Genomic DNA, 26,560 nt, shown 5'->3' with positions numbered 1-26,560 from the left:
AACCAAGATCTTACTGTTACTTAAATTAACAACCGGAATGTGAAAGCATAATTACTAAATTTGCAGATGACAGAAAATTGGTGTTATTGTTGATATTGAGAAGGCTGGTCTCAGGCTACAATCTGGTCTTGATCAGCTTGTAAACATTGGGTAAAAGCAGGGGCTGGGGCAGATGGAAATAAATCCAGGTAAGACTGAAAGTGTCACAGGTAATAAAGCCATAAGGAAGCATGGCCTTCATTAGCCAGAGCAAAGAATATAGGAGCAAGGGAGTTTTGTAACAACATAAGACTTGGTTAAGCCACAGATGGGATACTATGTGCATTCTGGTTGCCACACTATAGGAAGAACATGACTGCACTGCACAGGGTGCAGAGGAGATTCACCAGATGTTGCCTGGGATGAAATATCTTGGTTGATGAGACTGGGATAGGCTGGTTTTGTTTTTTTTTTGGAGTACAGAAGGCTGGGAGGGAATCCGATTGAGGTGCGCAAAATGACAAGAGGCATAAACAAAATAGATCACGAGAATGCGTTTCCCCATGGCAGATGCATCCAAGACCACAGGTCCTAAGTTTAAGGTGAGGAACAAGTGGCTTAGAGGGTGCTGAAAGGAAAAAAGTAAATTTTAAAAAGATAGATATATGGAACACACAAATATTCTCAGCATCCAGATGAACACAATGCCAGGGAATATTAGACTATGAACCAAGTGCAAGTAAATGGGATTAGCGATGGATGTGGATGTAGATTTGCTCACTAGTTTGACGTTTGGTGGCCAGCATAGATAAGTGGATCCAAAAAAAAACGAAGGACCTGTTTCCATGCTGTACAACCTAACCATTTGGAGAGCTGATACATAAACAGTAGACAAAACAACTTCCTTCTGCACAGTAACAATTAAATCTTTTGTTAAAATATTCCTAGCCACAGGTTTATTACCTTGTTTTAACATCTCATGGAGTGTAGAATATTCTTTATGCGCATCAGAAGTGCAAGCTTAGATACTGTGGTCAATTCCTGATGTAAGTTGTGAACCTAAAAATCTTTAACTCAGAACAGTGTTACCACAAACAAGTTCAAGTCAAGTTTTTGTTGAAGAAACAGTATAAATTTCACAAATCTCATCAGGTCCTGGCTCGTCTGTTGTTCAATGAGTGGTTTTACATTTGATGTTTTGCCTTACCATAGGTCTCTAATTAATGCTTTTGATGGCAGAAAACCAGAAACGCAGGTTTACAAAATGACTATGAAGAAACCTTAAATATTTTTCACTGGAATAATGTTTGCACTTTAGTTGACTTCAGAACACAGCTTCATTACCATCTATTATCCACAGCATATTGCATACTTTAATAGTTCCTCCTAGCCCTACAATCTCTATCAGAAACTAAGAGTAAAATCCAACTAAAACCTCCACTTCCAGTCACACACAACCTGTCAGATACACTGTATCCCTTAAATTGTTACAGGAGCAAATGCCGACTTTACCTACCCATCATCTCAGACTACAGCAATTCAAGAAAAAGACCTCCCTCCATTTTCTTGGAGAAAATGGGGATAAAATAGAAAAGAAACTTTAGCTGAAGCTGACAAAAAGAGAAAATATTCCAAGTAAAAAAATTTAAGACAATGTCATCAAAATCCAGAAATTTTGTTCAGCAACCACTTGCTGGTAAATTTAGTACAGAATGCTGGAAAATCTGGAATTATTGTTGGCAGCTACCCGTATCAATGGATAAACAAACCAAGTCTATTCACTTAAATTTGCAACGGTGTCACTAAAAAGAAATTTAACCAACACAAAATTGCTGGAATTTAAATCTAGCAAGAAATTGTTGCTAGATGGTGCAATTAAATAATCTCAGTTCACTGTCCCAGTTATTTATAACTCAAACAAATTTCTCATTAAATTGTGAAACATTGGAAACCCCCAAATGTCAATTTCTGGCTCAATTTTCTTTTGGAAAAGGAAGTGGGGAAAGTTATAACGTGCATCATGGTGTTTTTAAGACAGACATCCAGATTAATCACTTACAAACATTAAATGAATGCAAGTTCAAAGGCAAAGGCATTCTGTACAAATTTTCAATATATTCACTTGAACTTATATCCACCTTTATCACTCTTCAAATCTACTAAATTTACATCTTATCAAATATACAAATATCACTCATCACCTCATGTGCTTTGTCAAGTCAACATTCCTTCCTTGCACCCAAGTCTTTAAATTAAAGTAGATATAAATTATTCAATTTATTGAGTGGTATGCACTTTCTAGCCACAAGCATAACTTCCAATGCTTTGCATCAATAATCCAAAAAAAACTTTACAATGGAAGTGGCCTGTGTAGATATTTAGAACTAAGAAACCCTGTCAAAACAGCAGTATAATTGCTTGTAAAATCAAGTGAACAAAACATTTGCATAAAAAATTTCAATTACCACTTCACTTTTGTCCTAAACCTTTATGAAAGTTATACAACCTTATGAATTCCACAATAGCAAACTATATCCACTGAATTATAATGTCTTTTCATACCTTCGATTAAGTTTGTACTATAAAAAGGTAACCCCGAAGCAGCAATAAAAATTCCAAAATCTGAAGTGATATGACTTACTGTACATCAGCAGTCTTGATGTTAACTGTTATAATGATAAAGGTGATAATGCTGGAAAGAGTTGTACATCCCCCAATTAGCAGCAGCTTCTACATCCTATTAATAGCAACTGTTACCTTTACACTCTTAACGTCAGTGACAATGTTGAGGCAAGCTTGGATCTGGTATCAGGTCTGCTTTAAATTGCTACAACAGACTTGGTGCAATAGATCAAGCAATAAGCAAGCAAAGAAAGGTACTGATCTCCCAGAACAGTACTCTTTTGGCAATCAGGTGGAGCATGGGGGGGTGGGGAAGGAAGAGGAAGGAGATGGCAAAAAAAAACACCAATGAAATGGCACAAAATCTTAAGGCTACAAATAACATGTATTCTTAATAAAATCCACATTATATTAATTTACAACAGTAATTGAATGCAAAAAGGATTTCATCTTAGCTGGAGCATTTGAGCATCCAGAGAGACTCAACATTGATCAACAAATGGGAAGGCAACCAATTCCAGTGACACCAGATACCATGAGGAAAAATGTTTGTAAAGTATAAAATAAAATAGCTGAAAAGGGAGGGTATGGAAAAGCCAGCTGTCCATGAGGTCTATCCTAATGTACAGAGCAAATGTTTTGTCCAGTCCAGTGCCCTCCTACCAACTCCCTCAGCCAAGCAGCACATCCTCCGGGAGCTTTTGCTTTCTTTCCCAATTACCTCGGTAGCAGAGAATAATATTCACGTAAATGTGAAATTACCTTTCACTACTCGACTCGGTCTCAGATTTACACCTTTAAAACACATGTATACATGCTTAACATTCGTAAATTGCTGAGATCAAAAGACTGCTTCTCCATAGGCAATCTACTTTGCAACCTGTAAGTTACCCTCAACACCAGTTATATAGGAATTTACAATTCTCTTATTTAACTCAAAGCAGATAACTGCTCTCAAAGTGTGATCCAACAACCAGTTCCATTACTCTATTGTAGCACACTTAGTTTATACCACAATGCATGGATCACACCAGTTTGGCCACACTTGATTCATGAGATGGAAAGGTGTTGCTGGAGAAGCGCAGCAGGTCAGGCAGCATCTAGGGAACAGGAGAATCGACGTTTCGGGCATTAGCCCTTCTTCAGGAAGGGCTTGATTCATCTTTAGGACATGTCAAACAAACATCTGAAGTTGTACACATTTTGCAACATAATCAGACACTGCACATTGCAGAGATTTTTAAAACTAAGAGGAAACACTCAAGGCCATTAGTTTACAGGTTCCATAATAAAGCAGGCAGAATTGTAATCTCAAAAGCATAGGCTTTATAAAAGTTCCACAATTCAACAGCAAAAAAAAGTGAAACACGACAGCTGATATTTGCAAGTTAGTATTTTTAGCCATTAATAAAAACATGCAGCATCTTGCTCCAAGTCAGCAATGATGCTATTGTCAGCTTTTCACTTAAGATTTAAAACATTCCAATCCTTTTCAAACTACTGTGGTTCTTAAAATCTATGAAGAAATGTTGGCCCAACAACTGCAACTGCATCCCACTAAGTGTGCATCTCAAGCATACATGTCTATAGAGGTTATCAAAAGATTTGGCACCAGATCCATTACAAAGCAATTTAGTTTCCTCTTGATTGCAAATCTTTAGTTGTGGCTCAACCTCTGACTGCTTTTCCATTTGCAGTAGAATTACCCAGAGCTCCAAAAAAAAAAAATTTTCATTTTCTATCAATGCATTTTATTCATCCAATTCCAACTACCTCATATGCAAGACCCTTTACAAAGCAGTATTTAACCAACAATAGCAACAAGCAATACAAATCCAAGGTTGGTGGGTAATGCAAGAAAATGATTACAGGTTAGAAATTTAGCAGCCATTAACTCACCTCCTGCCCACCATTTACATGGCACAAGAGTCTAATGAAATACTTCCAACTTGCCTGGACAAGTGTAGCACCAACAACACAACAAGCTTGATATTGAAGACAAAACTCCTTGATTGGCAAGCACCCACCACTCATTCTTGACAGTACACACTGCTGTCACTATAAGATACATTGCAGTAATGAAGTGAGGCTTCTTCAGCAGCACCTTCCAGACCAGTGTTCTCTACCACCATGAAGAACAAGGAGTCCAGATGCATGAAAACAACCATCTGTAAGTTCACCTCTGAGCACACTAATTTGGAACTATAATCACTGCCTTCGCAGTCTCTGCATAAACCTCCTGGAACACTCAACATATCTGTGGGTATACTTGCAAAAAAAAAAAAAAAAAAACAAACCACAGCAGCTCACAAACTTTCTCCAGGGCAATTTGAAATGGGGAATGTGTTGGATATGGAGAAAGTGAGGTCTGCAGATGCTGGAGATCAAAGTTGAAACTTTATTGCTGGAACAGCACAGCAGGTCAGGCAGCATCCAGGGAACAGGAGATTCGACGTTTCGGGCACAGGCCTTTCTTCCTGAAGAAAGGCCTGTGCCCGAAATGTCGAATCTCCTGTTCCCTGGATGCTGCCTGACCTGCTGTGCTGTTCCAGCAATAAAGTTTCAACAAATGTGTTGGATATCCCTGGCTAGGCCAATTTCGATGAACAAATTAAAAAACAAAATTTTACCACCTTACCGTTCATCAAGCTTCTTCAAATCAAATGATTAGCATTTACAACATTAGGCTTTCCCCCTAAAAAGGGCGAGAAAGGATAAGATTCTGATAAGAATCTGTTTCTGATTCAGAGCCTAAGCAGTTAAGCCTTTTAGACCCAAGGGTCTAATCAGTCCCTTTCACAACTTCAACTTTTGATTTTTATCCATTGACACATGTCAAACAACAGCTCCTTTAATTTACATATCTTTGTCTGCTTGTTCATGCCAATTTTCACAAATACAACTACTACAATTCTTGTCTCAGAGTCTTCCCCACTACGGCATAAAAATACAAGCAGCTCAACTGAATCCTTCCCAAATCCACCCTCTTACTATCTTGAGAATCTTGATTCTTTTTCATCTTTAAGGTGAAGGCTAATATCAGCTTCAACAGAAATTGCCAGAAAAACTCAGCAAGTTGTGACAGCATCTGTGGAAAAAAAGCAGAGTTAAAAATTTGGAACCAGTGACCTTTCCTCAGAACCAGACCATTCTGAAAAAGGTCATTGGATATGAAAAAAGTTTACTCTGCTTTCTCTCCACAGATGATGCCAGATCTCAGTTTTCCCAGCAATGCTTTTGTTTCAGATTTCCAGCATCTGCGACTCATGGGTTATGTAGTTTCAGCAAGTTTGTTTTCTAGAAATTTTTTTTTTTTTTAAAATGAACTTATTTTGACTACAATTCCAAAACAGGAGGCTAAAAAAAAAAAACAACAAAACAGACAGTTATTTAACATTCAAAGCCAAGTAATGGACAGGTTTGGGAAAATTGGTGAATACAGATATACTATTCAGGTTCAGAAGGAATGTGCTTTCTTCAGATGTTGTCAGACCAGAGTTTCATAAGAACACAAGAAATAGAAGTATAGGCCATCTGACCTGTCGAACCTTTTCCACCATTCAAGATGATGGCTGAACATATGGATTCAGTTCCACTTACCCATTTGTTCACCATAATCTTTAATTCCTTTGCTGTTCAAAGATCTATCCAGACCTGCAAGTTCTGGTTTTATTTTTTTTTGGTTTTTAAAATAGTGCCATCTGAACATGAAGACTGCCTTAAAAGGTAATCTGCCATACCAAAAAACAAAACTACAAATTTAACCATTTTTCTGAGCAGAATTGTAAATTCTACCAGAAAGATGCAGAGCCCAAAATTGGTCTAATGGAAATATCAAGATGAAATCAACAGGTCAGAGAGAAGCCTAAACCAGGAAGAGATTACTTTCATTCCATTTGCCCTATTACAACAGATTCAGAAGTCTGAATCTGGATTCATTTTCCATCAGTTCTAAAAAAAACTATCCTCGGAACACAACAGTGTAACAGCTAACAAAGAACATAAAACCAATCACAACTGCAAATCAATGAAGTCAAAAAAAGGAACAAAAAGATCAAAGATTTGGAAATTTGCACAAGAAAGTCACCCAAATCATGAGAATAGAAACTTCATGTCTCATTTTCCTCTTATCACATTCTTACAACAGACCATCTTCCCAAGGCAATGATGCTCACGAACTCCATCTCAATAACAATTCATTCCACTATTATTGAATATTTTAACGAAAAGTCGATTTCATTCAACGATGTTGTTTCGCGAAAACAGATCTTGTTCTGAAAAACTTGTAAATAATACTGTTGGCAAAGTTAATGGTAGATACATCGAACTCTTATAGGAGACTGCAGCTTCAGTATGACAGGTATAGGAACGTTGCACATATTAGGCATGAATTATTGGTTTCCACCACAATTATGCAGCTTTGCAATTGCCTTTGTATACAAGCAATATGATTAGTTGACAATTCCATACAATAATATCCAAGGGGAGCTGTTTAGCACATGAGCGTGCTGCACTAGGAACACTTCCTCAAAAAAAAAAGGGAAAAGGTTTTAGAACTTTTGTTTTAACATTAATCACAGTTAATGAATGCCTGCTGATCAGAAGTTAAACATTTTAAGCAGTATGCAAAATTCTTCCATTTTTGGTAGTTTAACCCTCATTGACAAAGCACAACCAAGTTTCTGTGCTTTGATTCTAACCAGGTAAACAATTACAAACTAAATCGACATAACGAAAACATATACTTCCCTATAAAATGCTGCTCCTACTGCCCCACTCCCCTGAAAAAAAAAATTGGCGTTATAGGTGAAGAGAAAAAAAAAAAAGAGGGTAGGCAGTTTAATGGCCCCCATCCACAAGATGGGGAGACGACCTTTTCGGCTTGCAAGTATTGCTGTTTGGCAATTTCTCTTCTCCAGGTTTTTGCATTTGACTGAAGATTTACAACTCAAAGTTTGCGTTCATTTGAAACTTACAGCTCGCAGCAACTAGTGAAGGAAAAGAAACTGGCTTTCTCCAGGTTTTAATTTTTTTAAAATTAAGTGCAGAAAACTGAGACAACACCTTCCTGTCCAAAAGGTATTTGACTCTGTTGCTTACACAAGCTATTCAACTACCTGCAAACCAATCTCTGACCTTGGCAGGGAGGTGGTCTTGGTCATTTCAACAGCAGTCCTCACTCCACATACCAAATCAGTTAAATGTTGCCAGCCAAATTTCTACAAACCTGCTGGCTCTGCTTCCACTGGGGTAACCTTAGCAGGGGTGTGGAGTGGGTAGGAGGACAATTCAACAAGTGGTAATGCAGTTGAAAGTGAAGGGGTGATGTTAGATTCTGTTTTGATTCCAGAAACTTGCCACTTATCAGTTCAAGCCTGGATACTGTCCAACTCCTGCTGCATATGCACATGGACTGGAGTATTGGAGGAGCTGCAAATGGTGCTGAATGCTACGCAATCAGTCAACATCCCTTATAATAACCTCAAAACAAGTTGGGGGAGGGGGGGTGGGGGGTGGAACATGAGTAAATACATTTGGAATAAAAACAGAAATTAGAGGATGATTTTGAAAGGTAGAGAAAATAAAAGGTTAGAGTAGAAAAAAAAAGGTTATTTAGTATCAGAGCAGAGCAAGGGGAAGCATTGTAAAAAAGGAGATCCAAGAAATGTTGAATATATAGGTTCTCAAAAAAAATGGACCTTACAGGGCAACACAAGGAGAGGGTACATTTGACATCAAAAACTCAAAACTATTAAGAGTTAGTACAGAAAATGAAAGGCAGAAATCAGAAGAGACAATTGGGAGAGGGTATGCAAGAACATTGACAAACAAAGTCAAGATAAACCCCAAAAAAGTGTGTTTTAGCACCACATTAGGGGTACAAGGATGATTAAGAGTTGGGGCCATAACACACCAAAACTTATTAGGGCAGAAGATAATTGTAACCACCTTCATAAACAGAGGAACTACGTAGATTTTGCAGCTTAAAAGGAGCAGCGTGAAGTATTGGACACTGTAAAGAGAGCAAGTATTCAAATGGCATTAGCACCCTGGAAAGTGGGCAAAATAACCATGGATCACCCAAGACTATTAAAAGAAACGAGGGAGGAAATAGTGAAAGATGTGACCATTTTCCAATACTCAGTTGATACAGTTGCGGTGTCAAAGGACTGCAGAACAGTTAATGTTATACTTTTGTTTAAAAGGGGAGCAGGAAGGGATGGACAAAATTACAGGCCAGGTCACTGCAACTTCAGTAGTGAGCAAACTTGTAGAAGCAATGCTAGGTAGGATAAGCCAGCACTTAAAATGCACAGATTAGTTAAGAAAGGCCAGCATGGGATTTGTTAAAGATAGTTTAACAAACAATTGAATTTTTTCAAAAGTAAAAATGAGAAATGGCATGCTTAGTACAGTTGAAGTCATGTACATGGATTTTGGTACTGGATAATCTGCCACATGACAGACTGGTTTAAAATTAAAAACAGCAAGCTAGATACAAAATTGGAGACTGGGATGCTGGAAAGGCACAACAGGTCATGCAGCATCCGAGGAACAGGAGAATTAAAGTTTCGGGCATATGCCTTTCATCAGGAAGGAGGCTTGTGGGACAGGTGGGGCTGAGAGATAAATGGGAGGGGGTTGGGGCTGGAGGAAAGGTAGCTAAGAATGCAATAAGTAGATGAAAGTAAGGAACAAGGTGATAGGTCAGAGGAGAGGGTGAGCAGATAGCTGGGAAAGGTGGGCACAACCCACCTGACCTGTCCAAAACTTAGGACTGGGATAATGTTTGGGGGGGGGGGGGGGGGTGGAGGGAGGAGGAGGAGGAATGAACAAACTGTTGACATCCACATTGATCCCGTGTGGTTGTAGGGTGGTAAGGGTTTGGCCTTGATGTGTGGGAGGTGGAATTGAAGTATTCAGCCATGGGATGATGGAGTTGGTAGGTGCAGGTGTCCCAGAGATGTTCTCACACACAAACAAATCTGCAAGGAAGCTTCCTGATCCTGATGTACAGAAGGCCACAACAGATATAGTAGTGACATTGGTGGAGGCACAGGTAAATTTTTATCAGATGTGAAAGGATCCTTTGGGGCCTTAGACGGAGGTGAGGGGAGTGGTATGGGTGCATGTTTTCAGCTTCCTGAGGTGGCAGGGCAAGGTGCTGGGAGTGAGGTGTGGACATGGACCTGAACCTAATAAAGGAAGTCACGGAGGGAATGGTCTCTCCGGAACGCTGATAGGGGTGGGGAGGGAAATCTCTCTCATGGTGGGGTCCGTTTGTAGGTGGTGGAAGTGGCAGAGGATGATGCAATGTAGGTGGAGGTTGGTGTGGTGGAATGTGAGGACCAGGTTGGTTCTGCCCTTGTTCCATTGGGAGGGGGTGGGGTTCAAGGTCAGTGGTGTGGGAAGTGAAGGAGATGCGCTGGAAGGCATTGTCGACCATGTGGAAAGGGAAATTGTGATCTTCGAAGGAGGCCATGTGGGATTTTTTTTAATGTGGAATTTTTTTTAATGTGGAAATGATCATCCATGCAACAGAGGCAGAGGAATTGGGAATAAGGGATGGCATTTTTACAGAAGGTAGATTGGGAGGTGGTGTAGTCTAGGTAGCTGTGGGAGTCGGTGGGCTTGGAGTAGATGTCCATGGTTAGTCCGGTGGTATTACAAAGTTAGAGTGTAAAGTGAAAGGATAAGGGCCTATTTCACTTGAGATGAATGAGACTGGGGATACCGAGTTAGAAGTGCTTGCAGAATGATTAGCAAGGAGACAAAAGAAAAAGTTACTTCAGCCATAAAAAAAAAAAAGGAGTTGTTCTTGGAACCGTAACCAAAAGAGGTAATTGAGGGAGAAACACAAACTCACATTTTAGAAATATCTATGTGTACATCCCAAGTTTCCTGCAGGAAAAGGGATTTAAGAAAGGGACTCATTCCTCAGCTGGTATAGACATGGGTAAAGTAGCCTTTGTCTGTGCTATAACCTATGAATCCATGTTCAGCCAACTAAATCCTACACAAGAATCTTCTAACTAGAAGCAACCCAGAAAATCTTGTCCTAACACACTATTCAATGTGCTGATCTGATGCATCAACAGTACAGGACTACAAGTCAGTAAACTTCATAGACCAGGAAATTACCAACAATCTCCCCTACAGCTAGAGTTTAGGGAAGGAAAAAGAGTAGGTCCCTCGAAGTCACAACAGCCCCAAAATAATAACCACAAATACTCAACAATTCAACACTAGAGACAGCCTATACTACTACAAACCACCTTGAAAATTGTGCTCATGACAAAAAAACCTAGTCACTGGAGTATTCTCACTACTGTGGTCCCACTAAAGCCCAAAGTGACAGTAATTCCACCTATGTATGCGATAGGAAAAACTTACCAGTGTTCTAAAAATCAGCAAAACATTATAGTTAGAGCTATGAATTGCAGCAGAATCTGTGCACACTGTTGAAAGTTCATGTGACAACCTGCATCCAAGTGTTCAAGAATTAGATAAATGGAACATCACCCTCCAGATGGAGTGTGGGTGCATTCCAAACCAAGTAACTGAAAGAGGAGAACAAAAAAAAAAAATCAATAAGCCTGGTTTGCAGTCATAACCATACAGACAGATTTATACACAAAAACTTGATCAGGGCTTAAGTGACAGATCAGGATATTTTTGTAGTGCTGTGCATATATGCCCACAGCAATAGTTTCCTTGTTCTGAGATTTTACTTTCCAGCAGGTATGCAAACGAATTTAAATATGTATTTAACAATTAAAAACCTCTGCACATGAGCATGATTTCAATAAAAACAAAAAACCTTTTAAGATAATACCTAAAATCTGAGTCTTTGCAGTTTTCTCCCAAAGAGAGAAAAACAATATTCAAAATGAAGGTTACTGAGCATCTTTGCGAATAACCTGATCTGCATGGAACCACAGGATGCACAACATCCTATACTCAACCGGCTTGGGTTACAATGAAGCAGCACACAGCAGAGGCAAGGTTCTGAGATGTTTAAAAAGAATGAGTCATTCTTGCACACCTCCTCATACCTGGCTCAAAAGCATATCAGCAGAGGCCAGTGATGCTCACAAACCTGCGTACAAAAAAAAGGTTTTCATGAAATATTCAAATTGTAAAAAAAAAGGGAAAGCTGAGAAGCACACTACAACAGCAATAATGAACTCCAGACTCTTGTCTTCAGCTCCATAAGTGAGAGAGTCACTCAGTGTTCCTGACCTCATTACAGCCTTGGTTCAACCATGGACAAAATAAGGGAATTCCAGAGGGGAGGGGAGTGTAACAGCCCTTGACATCAAGGCTGCATTTGACCAACTGTGGCATCAAGAAGTACAAGCAAAACTGGAATCAATGGGTATCAGGGGCAACCGCTTTGCTGGTTGGAATCGTACTTGGCACATAAGGTCATGGTTGTTGGAGCTCAGCCATCTGCACGGATCTCTTGGAGATGAGGAGTTCCTTAGGGTATTATCCTTGGTCTAACCATCTTCATCTGCTTCAATGACCTTCCCTCCATTAGGTCAGATGTGAGTATGTTCACCAATGATTGAACATTGTACAGCACCCTTGTTTAAGGTAGAGTTTAGGAACAAAGTAAGCATTTAACTTCGCAAGCATATTCCAACATTCAGGAGAGAAGGTCACAGATCAACCCCAACTCCAAGTCCTCCCCATACAGCACCTTCCCCCAACCATGTCCCTTAATAACTAACTTTGAAAAATAAAAATGTGCACCTTTTTTAAAGTTTACAATTGATCAGACATCAATTGTAACTTGTAGAAGTTTTAAAAATTCTGCATGTGGAAAAGTTTGAGTTTTACTCCTGAAAGATCTGGCTCTAATTGTTAAGACGATGCAACCAAGCCCAAAACACACATCATCAAAAACAGTTTTCTCTAGTTATCTGCCCTCCATAATACTTAAAATTGGACGAACATCCCTTTCATACACCAAGGAATGTTACTAATTCATGTAAACTTTTCTTCAATTTAATAATTCACCTTCAATTTTAACCAACAAATTTGAAAAATATTTCAGGAACTTCACAAACATAGCTGAAGAGTTTAAGTACCATTCTGCTAAACATACACTAAGCTCCAAGGATAATATATTCTTGATAAAGTGCAATGCCAGAACTGTTTACTAGGGCTTCACATAACTTAGGTTTTTTTGGATTTCTATTTCTCTAGCTGTAAAACCACATTCACCTTGGATTCTTCTGATCCAATTCATGATTTTAAATGACTCACATTGGATTTGAAGTCTCTTTAGACCACTACAGTTTCTGGTTTTCTACCATTTAGGAAAAAAGTGCTCTCACCTTGAAGATCCAGGGTAAAGTGGGCAACCTCATGCTTGCCTACAGTTAAATCCACTTATTAGGAGAGTTCTTGGCCAGTCAGTCAATCTCTAATGTTTTAAACTTATACAATGCACACATCATTGAGTCACAGACCTGATTTCACCAATGTTTTAATTAATAGTGAACAGTGGAGGGCCCAAAGATGATCCTTGTGGAATGCCACTGTTCACATCTTGTCAGTTAAAGTTTTTATTCCTACTCCGTCTCCTACATGAGAATGAACTTTGCTAACAAGATCAATAACAACTTCAATTTTAGCCAACATTATGATACAACAGATATTTTCATGTCCCTTCTGAATGTTCATATACAGACGTTTTATTCTCCAATACTTTCATACAAATCTAAAACGATTTAGATTCATCTTGCCTGATATGCCTGAGAAATCAGATCAGCTACCCTTCAGCTGAAAATCCACCTTGCAAGGGGCCCTGTGCAGTGGTAGTGCATCTACCATTGGGCCACAAAATCAAGGTTCAAGGCCCACCTTTCCTGGAAAGGAATCATTGCACATCAGAATAGATTGATTATAAATAACAAATCTTTAATGTCTAAAGATTCTTGGCATCTTCCTTGGCGATCACAGCTAGAGGTATAAACTGGAGCAGGATCACTGAAAAAACCTCCCAGCCATTAGTCATTTTAACCATCATCCAGTTTACTGTGGGCAGTCTCCATTTTATTACAATTAAATTAGCCTCACCTAAACCTAGAATCTACATATCGTTGCACTCGAAAGGGCAAAACACAGTTGAATTCGTCACATTATTAAAGGTTCTTTTGTAATATTTGTACATTTCTATTATATGAACCAATAATTATAAAATTTAGGTTGTCCTCTTGTTGGTTCTTTGAATAAATGGGGAAAAAAATAATCAATCTCTCTTGGTAATTTAGAGTAAAGGGGTCAGAGGTGAGGACAGTTGCATGCTCCTCTTGCAGAATATAGGAGGCAAGGGTCACTTCTTCATCTGTGAGAAGTGCACCTAACTCCAGCTCCTCACAGACCATGTTAGGGAGCTGGATCTGGATGAACTTCAGATCATTCAGGAGGCTGAAGGGGGGGGGGGGGGGGGGGGGGGAAGAAAGAGAGAGGAGTTTACAGAGAGGTAGTCACACCTAAGTTGCAGGACAAAGGTAGCTGGGTGACCAATCAGGAGAGGGAAAAGGAATATAGACAGAGTGCAAGGAACCAGTGTGGCTGTCTCCCTCAATAATAAGTATACAGTTTTGGATATTATTGGCAGAGAGGTGGGACCTGAATTACAGATCAGACAAAGTAATGAACAACCAGACAGTGTGCTGGGAGTCTGAGAGGAGGGATAGGCACTTAATAGGGTAAAGGTGCAGCTAATGTGATGGGTTGAAGGGTGTCTATTTTAATGCAAGTAGTATCAGAAATAAGGATGATGAACTAAGCATGGATCAGTACTTGGAACTATGATGTTGTGGCCATTACAGAGACTTGGATATCGCAGGGGCAGGAATCGTTGTTGGATGTTCTAGGATTTAGATGTTTCAAAAGGAATAGGGAGAGGGAAGGTAAGAGAGGTGGAAGGGTGGCATTTCTAATCAGGGATAGTATCACAGCTGCAGAAAGGAAGTCATCAAGAAGGAAATGTCCACAGAATCAGTATGGGTGGAAGTCAGAAACAGGAAAGCAGTCACTTTGTCAGTTTTCTATAGGCCCACCAGTAGCAAAAGAGACATGGAGGAGCAATTTGGGAGGCAGATTTTGGAAATATGTACAAGTAATAGGGTTGTCATGGGTGACTAACTTCCCTACTATTGATTGGAACCTCCTTAGTTCAAATAGTTTGGATGGAGCAGTTGTCAGGTGCATCCAGGAAGGGTTCCTGATGCAACATGTGGATAGGCTCACTGGAAGCGAGGCAATATTGGGTTTGGCAACAAACTAGGCCAGGCATCAAATCTCTCAGTGGGAGAGCATTCGGTGATAGTAATCAAAACTCCATGTCCTTTACTATACTCAGTCATGGAGGGGGATAGGAGCAGATGGTATGGGAAAGCACTTAATTAGGGAAGGGGAAATTACAATGCTATTAGGCAGGAACTGGGGCACCTAGATTAGGAACAGATGTTGTCAGGGAAATGCACATTAGAAACGTGGAGGTTGTTTAGAAAGCACCTGCTGATAGTGGGGCAAACCTGTCCAGCACTGAGGCAAAGTAGGGATGATCAGTTGAAAGAACCTGGGTGATAAGGGATGGAGAAAGTCTAGTCAAGAGGAAGAAGGAAGCTTACTTAATGTTGAGGAGGCAAGGATAAGACAGCTCCAGAGATTGTCAGGAACTGAAAAATTGACTTGAGAGCTAGAAGCACAAAAAGCATTAAGAAAAACTCTAAGGCATTCTACACTTACGTTAGGAACAAGAGCATGACCAACGTGAGTGTAAGGCTAATCAGGGATAGTGGAGGGAACTTCTATCTGGAATCAGGAGGCAAGGGCAGTCCTTAAATTAATGCTTTGCTTCAGTATTCCGTGAAGAGAGTGACCTTGACATTTGAGGACAGCATGAAATGTTGATATGCTAGAACAATTTGGTGTTAGGAGGGAGGATGTGCTGAAAATTTTGAAAAACCGATAAATCCTTTGGGCCAGACCATAGGTTACTACAGGAAGTGAGGGAAGAGATTGCTGCGCCTTTGGCGATGATCTTAGCACCCTCACTGTCCATTAGAGTACTGCCAGATGATTGGAGGGTGGCAAATGTTATTCCCTGGATCAAGAAAGGGAATAAGGATAATCTTGGGAATTACAGACCAGTCAGTCTTAAGTCAGTGGTGGGTGTGTGGAATGCACTGCCAGCAGTGGTAGTATAGAGTCAGACACATTAGGGACACGTAAGTGACTCTTGGATAGCCACATGGAAGGTAGTACAATGAAGGGTATGTAGGTTAGTCTGATCTTAGTAGGATAAAGGCCAGCACAATATCAAGGGCTGAAGGACCTGTACTATTCTATGTTGCAGAAAGTTATCACGTGACAAATTCACTACCTGTGATATGTGCAAGTCTATTCATCTCAAATTATATTAAAGTTAAAAATCTGTTAATAAAACCACCATCTTTATTACATACCTGTCTAATTGTTGCATTTACACAACCTACCTTATACACGCTGCCCCAAACTACTTACGAATACATGAATGACTTCATTTTTTTTAAATAGTTTGTACCCAAATATCCACTGCACAATTGCTTTTAAGCACACTGCTGTCAATTAAATGACTTTACCTTCGATTACAAAGGCTACATCTCTATCATCTTCTGCACCTTACCTGTAAAGCTTATAAATTTGTCAAATAAAAGCAAAAACCTTTATTTCAGCATCAACCAAGTACTGGAGAAACTCATTAGATCTGGCATCATTTGTGGAAAGAAGCCATTTACATGGAGTCCGTTGTGACTGTTCTTCAGAAGATGGAACTCCAGTTCTGAAGCTGAACACAATGTTAACTATTTCTCTCTCCCCACAGAAACTGCCAGATCTGGTGAGTTTCTCCAGCATTTATTTTAAAATTTAATCTTACAACTCAGTATACTTCAATCCAAACACAGAAGGTGGTTATGATGGAGCTGTATATAAATGTTGGTAAGACCACTGTGCAGAAGTGAGTACTGGAAGCAGTTCAGGTCACCAAGCCACGAAAAGGACATGTCTGCAGTAGACAGGGTGCAGAGGAGATGTTGCCTGGGCTGGAGCAATTCAGTAATTAAGAAAAATTAGCTGGGTTCAGGTTTTCCTTAGACAAAGTTAAAAATCAACACCAGACTTCTGAAAGTACAAGCTTTCAGAGCGCTGCTCCTTTGTCAGGTAGCTCATGGGGCAGGATCATAGGACCCAATTTATAGAAAACATTTACATATTAATGAACCAAAACTTGCAGCCCCCTTCAGTGATTAGATACTTAAAGTAATCTGAGGTTGTTTAATACATCCAATGGACCATGTACTGAAAGATAGGTTTAGAGTAGTTGTATTTTTGCTGATTGGATCATTGGATGTTTGACAATCAACCTGCTTGCTTATCAGTTGTAAAGCACTGATCTTTTACTATAAATTTTGTATCCTATGATCCTATCCCACGAGGTACCTGATGAAGGAACAGTGCTCTGAAAGCTTGTCCTTCCAAATAGACCTGTTGGACCATAATCTGGTGGTGAAAGATTCTTAACTTTGTCAACCCCAGTCCAACATCAGCACCTCCACATCATTTCTTAGACGAGAGAAGGCTGGGGTTTAGGGGTGTGTTCTTACTGAGGTGTTCAAAGTTCCAAGGTGCACAGATTGTGGGAAACGTTTCCCCTTCATATAGTGGTTGAAAACCAGGGGCACAATTTCAAAGCAAGGAGCATGAGGTTTAGATGGGTCTTAAGGAAAAATTTCTTCACAGAAGATTGTGAATACCTGGAACTCTGTAAAAAGCTGTTAGTGGCAGGACTCAAAGACACAAGTCGCATTTAGATGAACATTTGAACATCGTAGTATAGGATGACTCTCACGGTGCAGTAATGGAGTCCCTATCTCTCGGCCTGGGTTCAAGTTCCACTTTACTCCAGAGTGGTCATAACACCTCTGAACAGGTGGATTGGGGCCATGTACTGAAAACTAGGATTAGATTAGATGGCTGCTTCACAACCAGCAAAAACAATAATCCAAATAAACTTGTTTGCATGCTGTTAAAAACTAATTCTGTAACATGAAAATCAAGTAGCCATGTCTCAGTAAAGTCTATCATGCCACAGCCACCAAGCTGAATTTGCAATTTGACTTTTTCCCTATACTCTGGTTTGTTTGTACAAATACATTTGCCATACATGCCTGAATCAGCCAGATATAGTAAAAGGCTTAGTTATAAATGCCCTCAACACAAACCTCAAATCTAGACTGCATTTGACTGGGACGATTAATACCACTTGACAAATGTATGAAATGCCCAGCAACACTGGCATCCCCAAGAGAAATCAATGATCACTGCACAAACGAAAATGTTTCCATTCACCATGCTGATCAACCTAACATGAACACAGGAAATTCAGTTGAGAGCAAGGATTAATTTAGGCAAACCTTCAGCAACTCAGTGTGGCAGCTTCTGGTTCAAAATTAAGTCTTTTGGTGAAAGAGCATACTAAAACTATACCACCCCATTTTTATTGGGTACACTACTGTTCTAGTGAATAAATAGCATACCAAAAAAAAAGAGCTTTACATCTGAGAAATTCTAAAAGTGCCATATATTTCACAGCTCCAAAGTTCCTGATTTAGCAGCGTTGTCTTAAATATAACAGTCACTGCGTCAGACTAGATTTTCCATTCTGGGAAAACTAGAGTGTGAAATTTTGTCAGTGATGAAATAGTAGCAATTACGTTCCACAAGAAGTCTCCATTTAAAAAAAAAAGGTCAATAATGTTATCACAGAATTGACAAAACTCAGAAGGAAAGATCAACTTTAATATAATCAGGTTCAAAAGTACTAGAGGAGCAAGGCCATACTGCTCTCAGATCATCCATGTTTTGCTGTCACAAAACACCAGCCAATTTGCTGCATCAGAAGAGTCTACTGGAAGGAATTATAGATGTTAGTCTGACAGGCTCATCATTACTGGATAAAACAAGTACTTCTTCCTCAATAGAAAGAAAAACCATTAAGAATAATAAGAGTCCAGCATACAGAAGGACTTGTCTGTAAAGAGATGCAGAAATAAATTGGACAAGTATATCATATCATACAAAATAAAGGTTCTGTAGAATCTTGAAGGGAAAAAGGAAAATATAAATCATTCTTAACATATTTGTGAAGAAAGGGGTTTTGTGATTAAGTACAAAAAAAGGTGCCTGCAACAACATGGTGGGTTGGGAAGATTTGAGAGGTGAAAGAGCAACAGGAAAATGGAACAAGGTGGAGCAATCTATACATCAAGCTAGACTGGATATTACCCACAACACTTGGATTAAAATAAATCCTTAAGCTAACCTATTTTAGGTTAGATGTGCCAAAGGTTGGAGCGGAGATAAAAACAATCACATTGCTATTATCTTATAGATGGAGAAATCAAAACATCACTAGATGTCAGGATTGCACACAACTATAAAATGAATAGCTTAGACAGTTTTCAACAAGTGCATTCTTGAATGATGACTGGACAGACCAGCGCAACTTGTGCTAAGTTTGAACCACAACACCAATAAGCTTGATTCAGATTCACACCCACCCTGAAAATTATGCTGTGGAGTCAGTAGAACAGCACAGAAACAGACCCTTCAGTCCAACTAGTCCACAACAACCATGTTCCAAACCTATACTATTCATGTACTTATTCAAAATGTCTTGGGAACTGTTTAACCGTACCTATATCCATCACTCCCTCTGGCAGTTTACTTCACACACAAACCACAAACATAGCTGATCATGTCCTTTTTAAAATCTCCTCTTAACTTAATATGCCCCCTTGTTTTGAATTCGACCCCAGGCAGACACTCGCTATTCACCTTACCTTCACCTCATGATTTTTTAATCATCTATAAAAGGTCATCCACCAAATCCCAGCTTATCCAGCCTCTCCTTATAACTCAAACCCACCCCACCACCACCAGTCCCAGCAACATCCTGGTAAATCTTTTCTGAACCTCCTCCAATTTAATAATATCCTTCCTATAGGATGGCAACCAGAACTGCGCACTGTACTCCAAAAAGAGGCTTCACCAATACCCTGTACAACCTCAACATGACATCCCAACTACTCGACTCAATGGTCTGAGCAGTGGAGGCAAGCGTGCCAAGTGCCTTCTTTACCACCTTGACCACCAGTGATAGAAATTTCAAAGAATTACATGTCTGAACCCCTGGGTCTTTGTGAAACACCACTCTCCAAGGCTCTGCAATTAACAGTAGAAATCCTGTCCTTGTTTGTTTTGCTAAAGTTTAATACCTCACCTTTATCTAAAAGAAACTCCATCTGCCACTCCTCAACCCACTGGCCCAATTGATCAAGATCTCTTTGTAATCTTAAATAACTTTCTTCACTGTCCACAATATCAATTTTGGTGAGCAAACTTACATTCGCATCAGATTCATATGTAAAATGACAAACTAAAGTAGACGCTGCACCATTCCTTTGGAAGGCTGCTCATAATAGGTCTCCAGTCTGAAAGACAAGCCTCCACAATATACAGTCTCCTACAGTTAAGCCAATTTTGTATTCAAATTGCAAGCTCACCCTGAAACCCATGTGACCTAACTTTACTAATTAGTGGATGTAGGTTTGCTCGCTGAGCTGGAAGGTTCTTTTCCAGACACTTCTTCACCATACTAGGTAACATCTTCAATGGCCTCCGAATGAAGCACTGGTGGTGTAGCCCGCTTTCTTTTTATAGTTGAATATTGATTGAAGTAAAGAAGCGATCACCCCAACATCCGCAAATGCATTAGAACATTTCAATGAGCCACCACACACTGCAGCACAGTGAAACTATGCAGAGCATAGTAAAATCACCTTTCCAGCGCATTCAAAAAGAAAGGGTACCCAATGAACAGTCCGCCGACTTTGAGGAAACAAACCCAAACAAGCAGACAAAACCCTAGCCACCTTCCCCTACATCAAAGACATCACAGAAATGACTGCCAGACTACTCAGACCCCTTGGCATCATGGTAGCCCACAGACCGACCAACATACTAAAACAGCAGCTAATGAACTTGAAAGACCCTATATGGATAACAAACAAAACTAATGTCCTTTACAAAATACCATGCAAGGACTGTAACAAACACTACATTGAAGAAACAGGCAGAAAACTGGCCATCAGGATACATGAACAACAACTAGCCATAAAAATACATGACCCACTCTCACTAGTATGCTTACATACAGATGAAAGACACTACTTCGACTGGGACAACTTATCCGTCCTAGGACATGCCAAACAGGAGAATTTCTAAAAGCATGGTATTCCAACCGAAACACTCAACAAACACAGACTTGGATCCCATTTACCCCCTGAGAAAAAGAATAGGAAATGATGTTACCACAGGAAATGACATCACCAACCCAAGGAAACCCAAACATAAATAGAAAGTGGGCTTCACCACCAGTGCTTTATTCGGAGGCTCACTGATGTTGTCTGGAAACAAACCTTCCAGTTCAGTGAGCAAACCTACATCGAAAACTTCAACCTCAGCTACAAATCTTCTCAAAACTTGCTTTATTAGTCTACCATGAAGAAACTTATCAAAGGCTTAAGTGAAGTCCACATAAACATTTACCACTCAAGCCTCAAATCTTTTCAATTACTTTCTCAAAAAAAAACCTCATTTGAGAGACATGATTTCCTTCATACAAAACCATGCCAACTATCCCTAGTCAGTCCTTACCTCTTCAAATGAATGTTGGCCCTAAGTTTCAGAATCTATGAGTGTAAAAAAAAATTTTCTTGCACCTTTGTGGTGTGACACCGATCTACCACTTGGAGAGATGTCATCCTGCATACAGATCCATTTCTCTTTATATTCTTTGCCAGAAACAAGCAGTACTTTTATCACATTGCATCTAAAAACAAAATCTATACAATCTTCTATGAATCTCTCACACACTGGCCAGATTATAAGTTTGCCTCACCTTAACAGTATAAGCTATAGTATGATAAGCTGATTCCCACACTACTAGAACCTTAGAGCACCAAATAATAGATAACATTCTTTACAACACAGCTACTGCCAGTTTGCCTCATTAAGGGATAGTATCTCCACTACAGTTTATTAGAGTTATCAAGTGCACAAAAACTCAACGCTGCCTAAACGATTTACTAAAAGACATGGGAACACCGCATCATTCTCGGTCTTACTCAATATATAGATTGACTTGACAAAAACATCAACTCTTTGTTATTTTAAAAAAATACACTGAAAACTTAATGCCACTTTCCCTTGTTCTGCCAGAAAAATGCAAACCAACCCACAGGGCCCTGTAAAATTTTGCCTCAAAAAACACGAAAAACTCAGCAGGCCTGCCAGCATATGTGGAGACAAACAATAGTAAACATTTCAAATCCAATAAGACTCAAATTTGTCTTATTGTACTGAATATTAGTCAGCACAATAGCTGTCTGACCACAATTCACTAAAAGCCATTTGTTCAGTCCCTTGTTTTGCTGTACACACTGAGCATTGCCAATCTCAAGTAAAATGAGAGATGCCATGAGTTCCACCTAGATGACCCTTTTACAAACGGCTATGCTTGAAGTATACTAGTTTTATGACTATTGCAGGGAACAAAACCCTGCGCACACACAAAAAAAACTTCCTGGCATCTGTCCCAAGCTGACCTTTATCAGTTTCTAACCTTGTCACGAACAAATTTCAAATAGTGCTGTGGAATAACCAGCGAAGTTTAAATATAATTCGGTATCACGCCCGCATTCATCACGTTTCATATTTTTTCTAACCTCCACTCATAGTTGAGCTCTCTGAAGTGATTTCAATCCCCTTTAGTATCAGAGAAAGGCTGCACCTGCATCTTTGCCCATCACTGTTAAAGTGACGACTCCACCTCTGTCCCTCCCCTTACAACTCTGCCCCTCACGGTCCCAGTGAGAGCCTCCCTTATATCTCTATCCATTACTGTGGCAGTGTCAGTGACTCCTCACTACCTCAACTGAGAGAGGCTCCCCCTCTTGCGAGGCTGCCCTTACAGGAGAGCCCCTATGTGTGGCGAGCCCGGCCCTTACCTTCCTTTTCCTGCTCTCTGCAGTCCCACTCCACACAAAGCACTGGTAAATTACTCGCAGGCTCTGCTTCCAATTGTCCGCCTTAAAACTGTTCACATGGGAGCACCCGGCCGGACTCATGACAGGAGCCGCACCACAAGCACTGCCGCCACCGCGCAATCTCGGGCCGCAAGCTGTCCCCGCACCGCCTCCTCCTCCGCCGCTTTCCACCCCCAAAGCGCCGCCCGCCGCCGTCGCGGCTCCGATTATTTATATGAAGAAAAGCCCATAGTGTCGGCAAAGGATGATGGTCGTCAGGCGGTAGCGCTCCGGGGGGAGGAAAGTAAACTCGCCGCACTGCAGGAAGTTCCACCCACTCCCGTGGAATCATTGGTTAAGATGGCGGCCGCTTTGCGAATACTGTCCTTCGATTGGTCAGAGTTGCTATCCATCAGTGCGCGAGACCGGTTTGCTCTCGCCTTGCGGAGGGAGGGTAGCAGACACCACGCACCGGTAGATGTCCCTCCCATACACTGTGCTCTGATTGGGCAATATCCGGACTTGGTTCCTGTTCCGTTTCTAATTGGTTGTTGAGCTGTCTATCTGCTGGCGATGCCGGTATCGAGGACGGGTGTTTGAACGATTTGAATGGCGTGAATGTGTTACTTCCGGTTCCTGTCGTTATGGTTTCCTGCTGGTGGTTGGGCCGAGGCCTTAGGGCCTCATCACTTATTGGGTTTTTCCTCACTGTTTTGCACTCAAATTATATTTGGCCGCCTAAATCTCGTTATGATGTGAATTGTTGACCTCATTGGTGCAATGGAATCTCGGACCAGTACTACCGGTTATCCTTTTGTCCCAGAGGAGCTCGCCTGGCACCACCCTGTAGGCCTTGATGTAACTGAGCACCTTTCCGTCTTCGTCCCATCTCCTGCCTTAAAGACTTGCACAATAATCTGACCAGCTGATTGTCCTGCAGCTGGTGGAGAGATTAAGCCCTATCCTGGCATCTTTTTGGCTATTCTTTAATTTATCTCTCGTATTTTTCGGTACTCTATTTTCAGTAAATTCAGGGTTTATTTTTGAGAAATTACAAATGAGTACAGTTATATAACGCCTTTCTGAGTCGACTATGTTCTCTCGCATGTTGTATAGTAAATCAAACTGCGCAGCAAATCCCCACAAACAGCTTTGTGACAAAGATGCAATAACTTGTTTTGAATAATAGGGCGGAATCATTTATTTTGAGGGGACAAATTAAATCAGTTACAAAAAAAAAAGCTCCAATAGTACATTAGTTCGTTATCAGTGTACTGGGAGCGTGTGCACCCTTGGGACTGGTAAAGGTTGCATTTTGGTTTAGTATGGCCAGGTGGATGGGAGCGAGGTTGGACTGAGTAATCATATCTTCAATTAAGGATTGTGTGCTCAAATCTCTAGACAAAATGTATTGCAGTCCATATTCTCTGACCCAAGGGAAAAAGTGTTAGCAATTAAAACATGCTTTTTATATGTTGCTCTTAAATGTGTATCTTTCTCTGACCCACATTGAGTCAGAGAGGTCTTCAGCATAGAAAATGGACTTTCAATGAATCAAGTTAGTACCAGTCAAAAATCAACAACCTTACTATTCTCTACCTATTTTCCAGCTCTTGGCCCTGTATGCTGTTGTCCATAGAATCCCTACAGTGTGGAAACAGGCCCTACATCCTAACAGGTCCACACCAACCCTCCAAAAAGTACCCCACCCAGACCCATTCCCTTACTCTATTATCCTGTATTTAGCCCTGACTAATGTACCTAACCTACACATCCCTAAACACTTGGGGCAATTTAGCACAGCCAATTCACCTAGCCTGCACATCTTTGGACTGTGGGAGGAACCCACAGAGGGAAAATGTGTAAACTCAACATAGGTGGAATCAAACCCAGGTCCTTTGTGCTATCAAATAGCACTGCTAACTACTGAGCCACCACAATGCCTTATGTCTTGGCATTGCAAGTGTATACCTAAATACTATTTCAATGTTAGGAGAGTTTTTGCTTCTACCACCCTTACAGGCAGAGAGCTCCAGATCAGAGAATCTTACACTATGGAAATAGATCCTTCAGTCAAACTAGTCACACTGAGCATGTTCCCAAACTAAACTAGTCTCACTGCTTGTGTTTGACCTATATCCCTCCAAACCTTTCATACTTCTGCCACCCTTTGGCTAAATCTCCTGCTCTTTCATTAAATCTATGCTCACTGTCATTGATACCTCTACCAATGAGAAAAATTTCTTCCTGTCTACCCTTTCTATGCCCCTCAATGTGATACATCTCAATCATATCCACCCTCAGTCTCCTCTACTCTAAGGAAAACAGCCCAGACCATCCAATCCCTCATGATTAAACCTCACCAGCCCATTCTGGTAAATCTCTGCACCTGCTTCAGTGCAATGACATCCCTCCAATAATCTGGATTCCAGAACACAGTCACAAAAATACCCCTTGACCATCACCCTCTACTTGCTGCCATTCAGCCAATTATGGATCCAATTAGCTATATTTTCTTGGATCCTATGGACCCTTCACTATCAGGCTTGCATAATCTTCACAAAAGCCTTGCTGAATTCCAAGGAGACTACATCAAAAGCATTGCCCTTACCTACACACCTGGTTACCTATTTGAAAAATTAAATCAAGTTGGTCAGACATGACTCCTTAACAAAATCATGCTGACTGTTCCTGATTAATCTCTGCCTATCCAAATGCAGATTAATGCTATCCCTCAGAATTGCTTCTAATAGTTGCCCCATCACAGGGATCGACTCACCAGCCTGTAGTTTCCTGATTTATTGCTTGATCCCTTCTTGAAGGTGGGTGACAGTAGTTAGCATTGCTACCTCAGTGCCAGAGACTCAGGTTCAATTCCTGCCTCAGACGACTGTGTGGAGTTTGCACATTCTCCACATGTCTGCGTGGGTTTCCTCCGTGTGCTCCGGTTTCCTCCCACAATCCAAAAATGTGCAGGTTAGGTGAATTGGCTACACTAAATTGCCCATAGTATTAGATGAAGGGGTAAATGTAGGGAAATGGGTCTGGGTGGGTCATGCTTCAGCAGGTCAGTGTGAACTTGTTGGGCCAAAGGGCCTCTTTCCACACTAAGTAATCTAATCTAAATAATAGGACCATACTGTTTTCCAGTCCTCTAGTACCTCTTGTGGCCAGAAAGAAAATTATTGTTGGCACCCCTGCTATTTCCTTCCTTCCCTCACTCAACAGCTTGGGATACATTTCATCCAGCCATGGAGAATTACCTACTTCAAAGCCTGCCAGATGAGCTTCCTCTCAGTCTGTGGTAACTTGTTTGCATATATCACAGTCTGTCTTTCTCCTTGATATCTACACCAATATTGTCCCTCACTTGTGAACACTACCACAAAATATTAACTTAGACTCCTATCTACATCCTCTGGCTCTACACATGAAATAACCAAGCAGTAAAGTAGAAAAACTGGAAACATTTGGTTGCTCTGCAAGCACGTGTGAAAAGGAAAACTGTCAACTTTGCAGATCTGACCTTTTCTCAGAATTAAGAAAAGCCACAAATGTATTATTCTCTATCTTTTTCCTCCTTATCTTTAGCAAAGGTTTTAGTATCAACCCACTTTTAGATGCATGTGAAAGGCAAGGAATGATTAACGATAGTCAACATGGCTTTGTGTCAGGAAATGTTGTCTCATTAACCTGATTGTTGCTTCTCCAAAAAAAAACTCAAAGATTAATGAAGGCAGAGTAGTAGATGTTGAATATATGGACTTAAGCAAGGCATTTGACAAGGTTCTGCAGGGTAGACTGGC

At 40.4% G+C, this 26,560-nt stretch overlaps 1 protein-coding gene across 6 annotated transcripts in view; it reads right to left on the bottom strand.

The window, feature by feature from the left end:
* Positions 1–23,013, bottom strand: part of usp22 (ubiquitin specific peptidase 22) — a 130,916-nt gene extending 107,903 nt beyond the window's left edge. For 4 of the 6 annotated variants that reach the window (XM_087997740.1, XM_087997742.1, XM_043711780.2 and 1 more), the window contains exon 1: positions 22,737–23,013. In XM_087997740.1, coding sequence (XP_087853866.1) covers positions 22,737–22,856 — 120 coding nt within the window. In that variant the 5' untranslated portion in view covers positions 22,857–23,013. Of the gene's footprint in view, positions 1–10,995; positions 11,101–22,736 lie in introns of those variants that run through there. The other 2 variants (XM_087997743.1, XM_087997744.1) reach the window with 2 other exon arrangements.
* Between the last annotated feature and the right edge of the window lie 3,547 nt (positions 23,014–26,560).

This window comes from Chiloscyllium plagiosum, unplaced genomic scaffold (assembly GCF_037043375.1).
Source record: "Chiloscyllium plagiosum isolate Xiang-an unplaced genomic scaffold, Cpla_swu_hap1 HiC_scaffold_20, whole genome shotgun sequence".
In the NCBI taxonomy this organism is placed as follows: domain Eukaryota; kingdom Metazoa; phylum Chordata; class Chondrichthyes; order Orectolobiformes; family Hemiscylliidae; genus Chiloscyllium; species Chiloscyllium plagiosum.
This window is presented reverse-complemented; position numbering and strand designations above follow the sequence as displayed.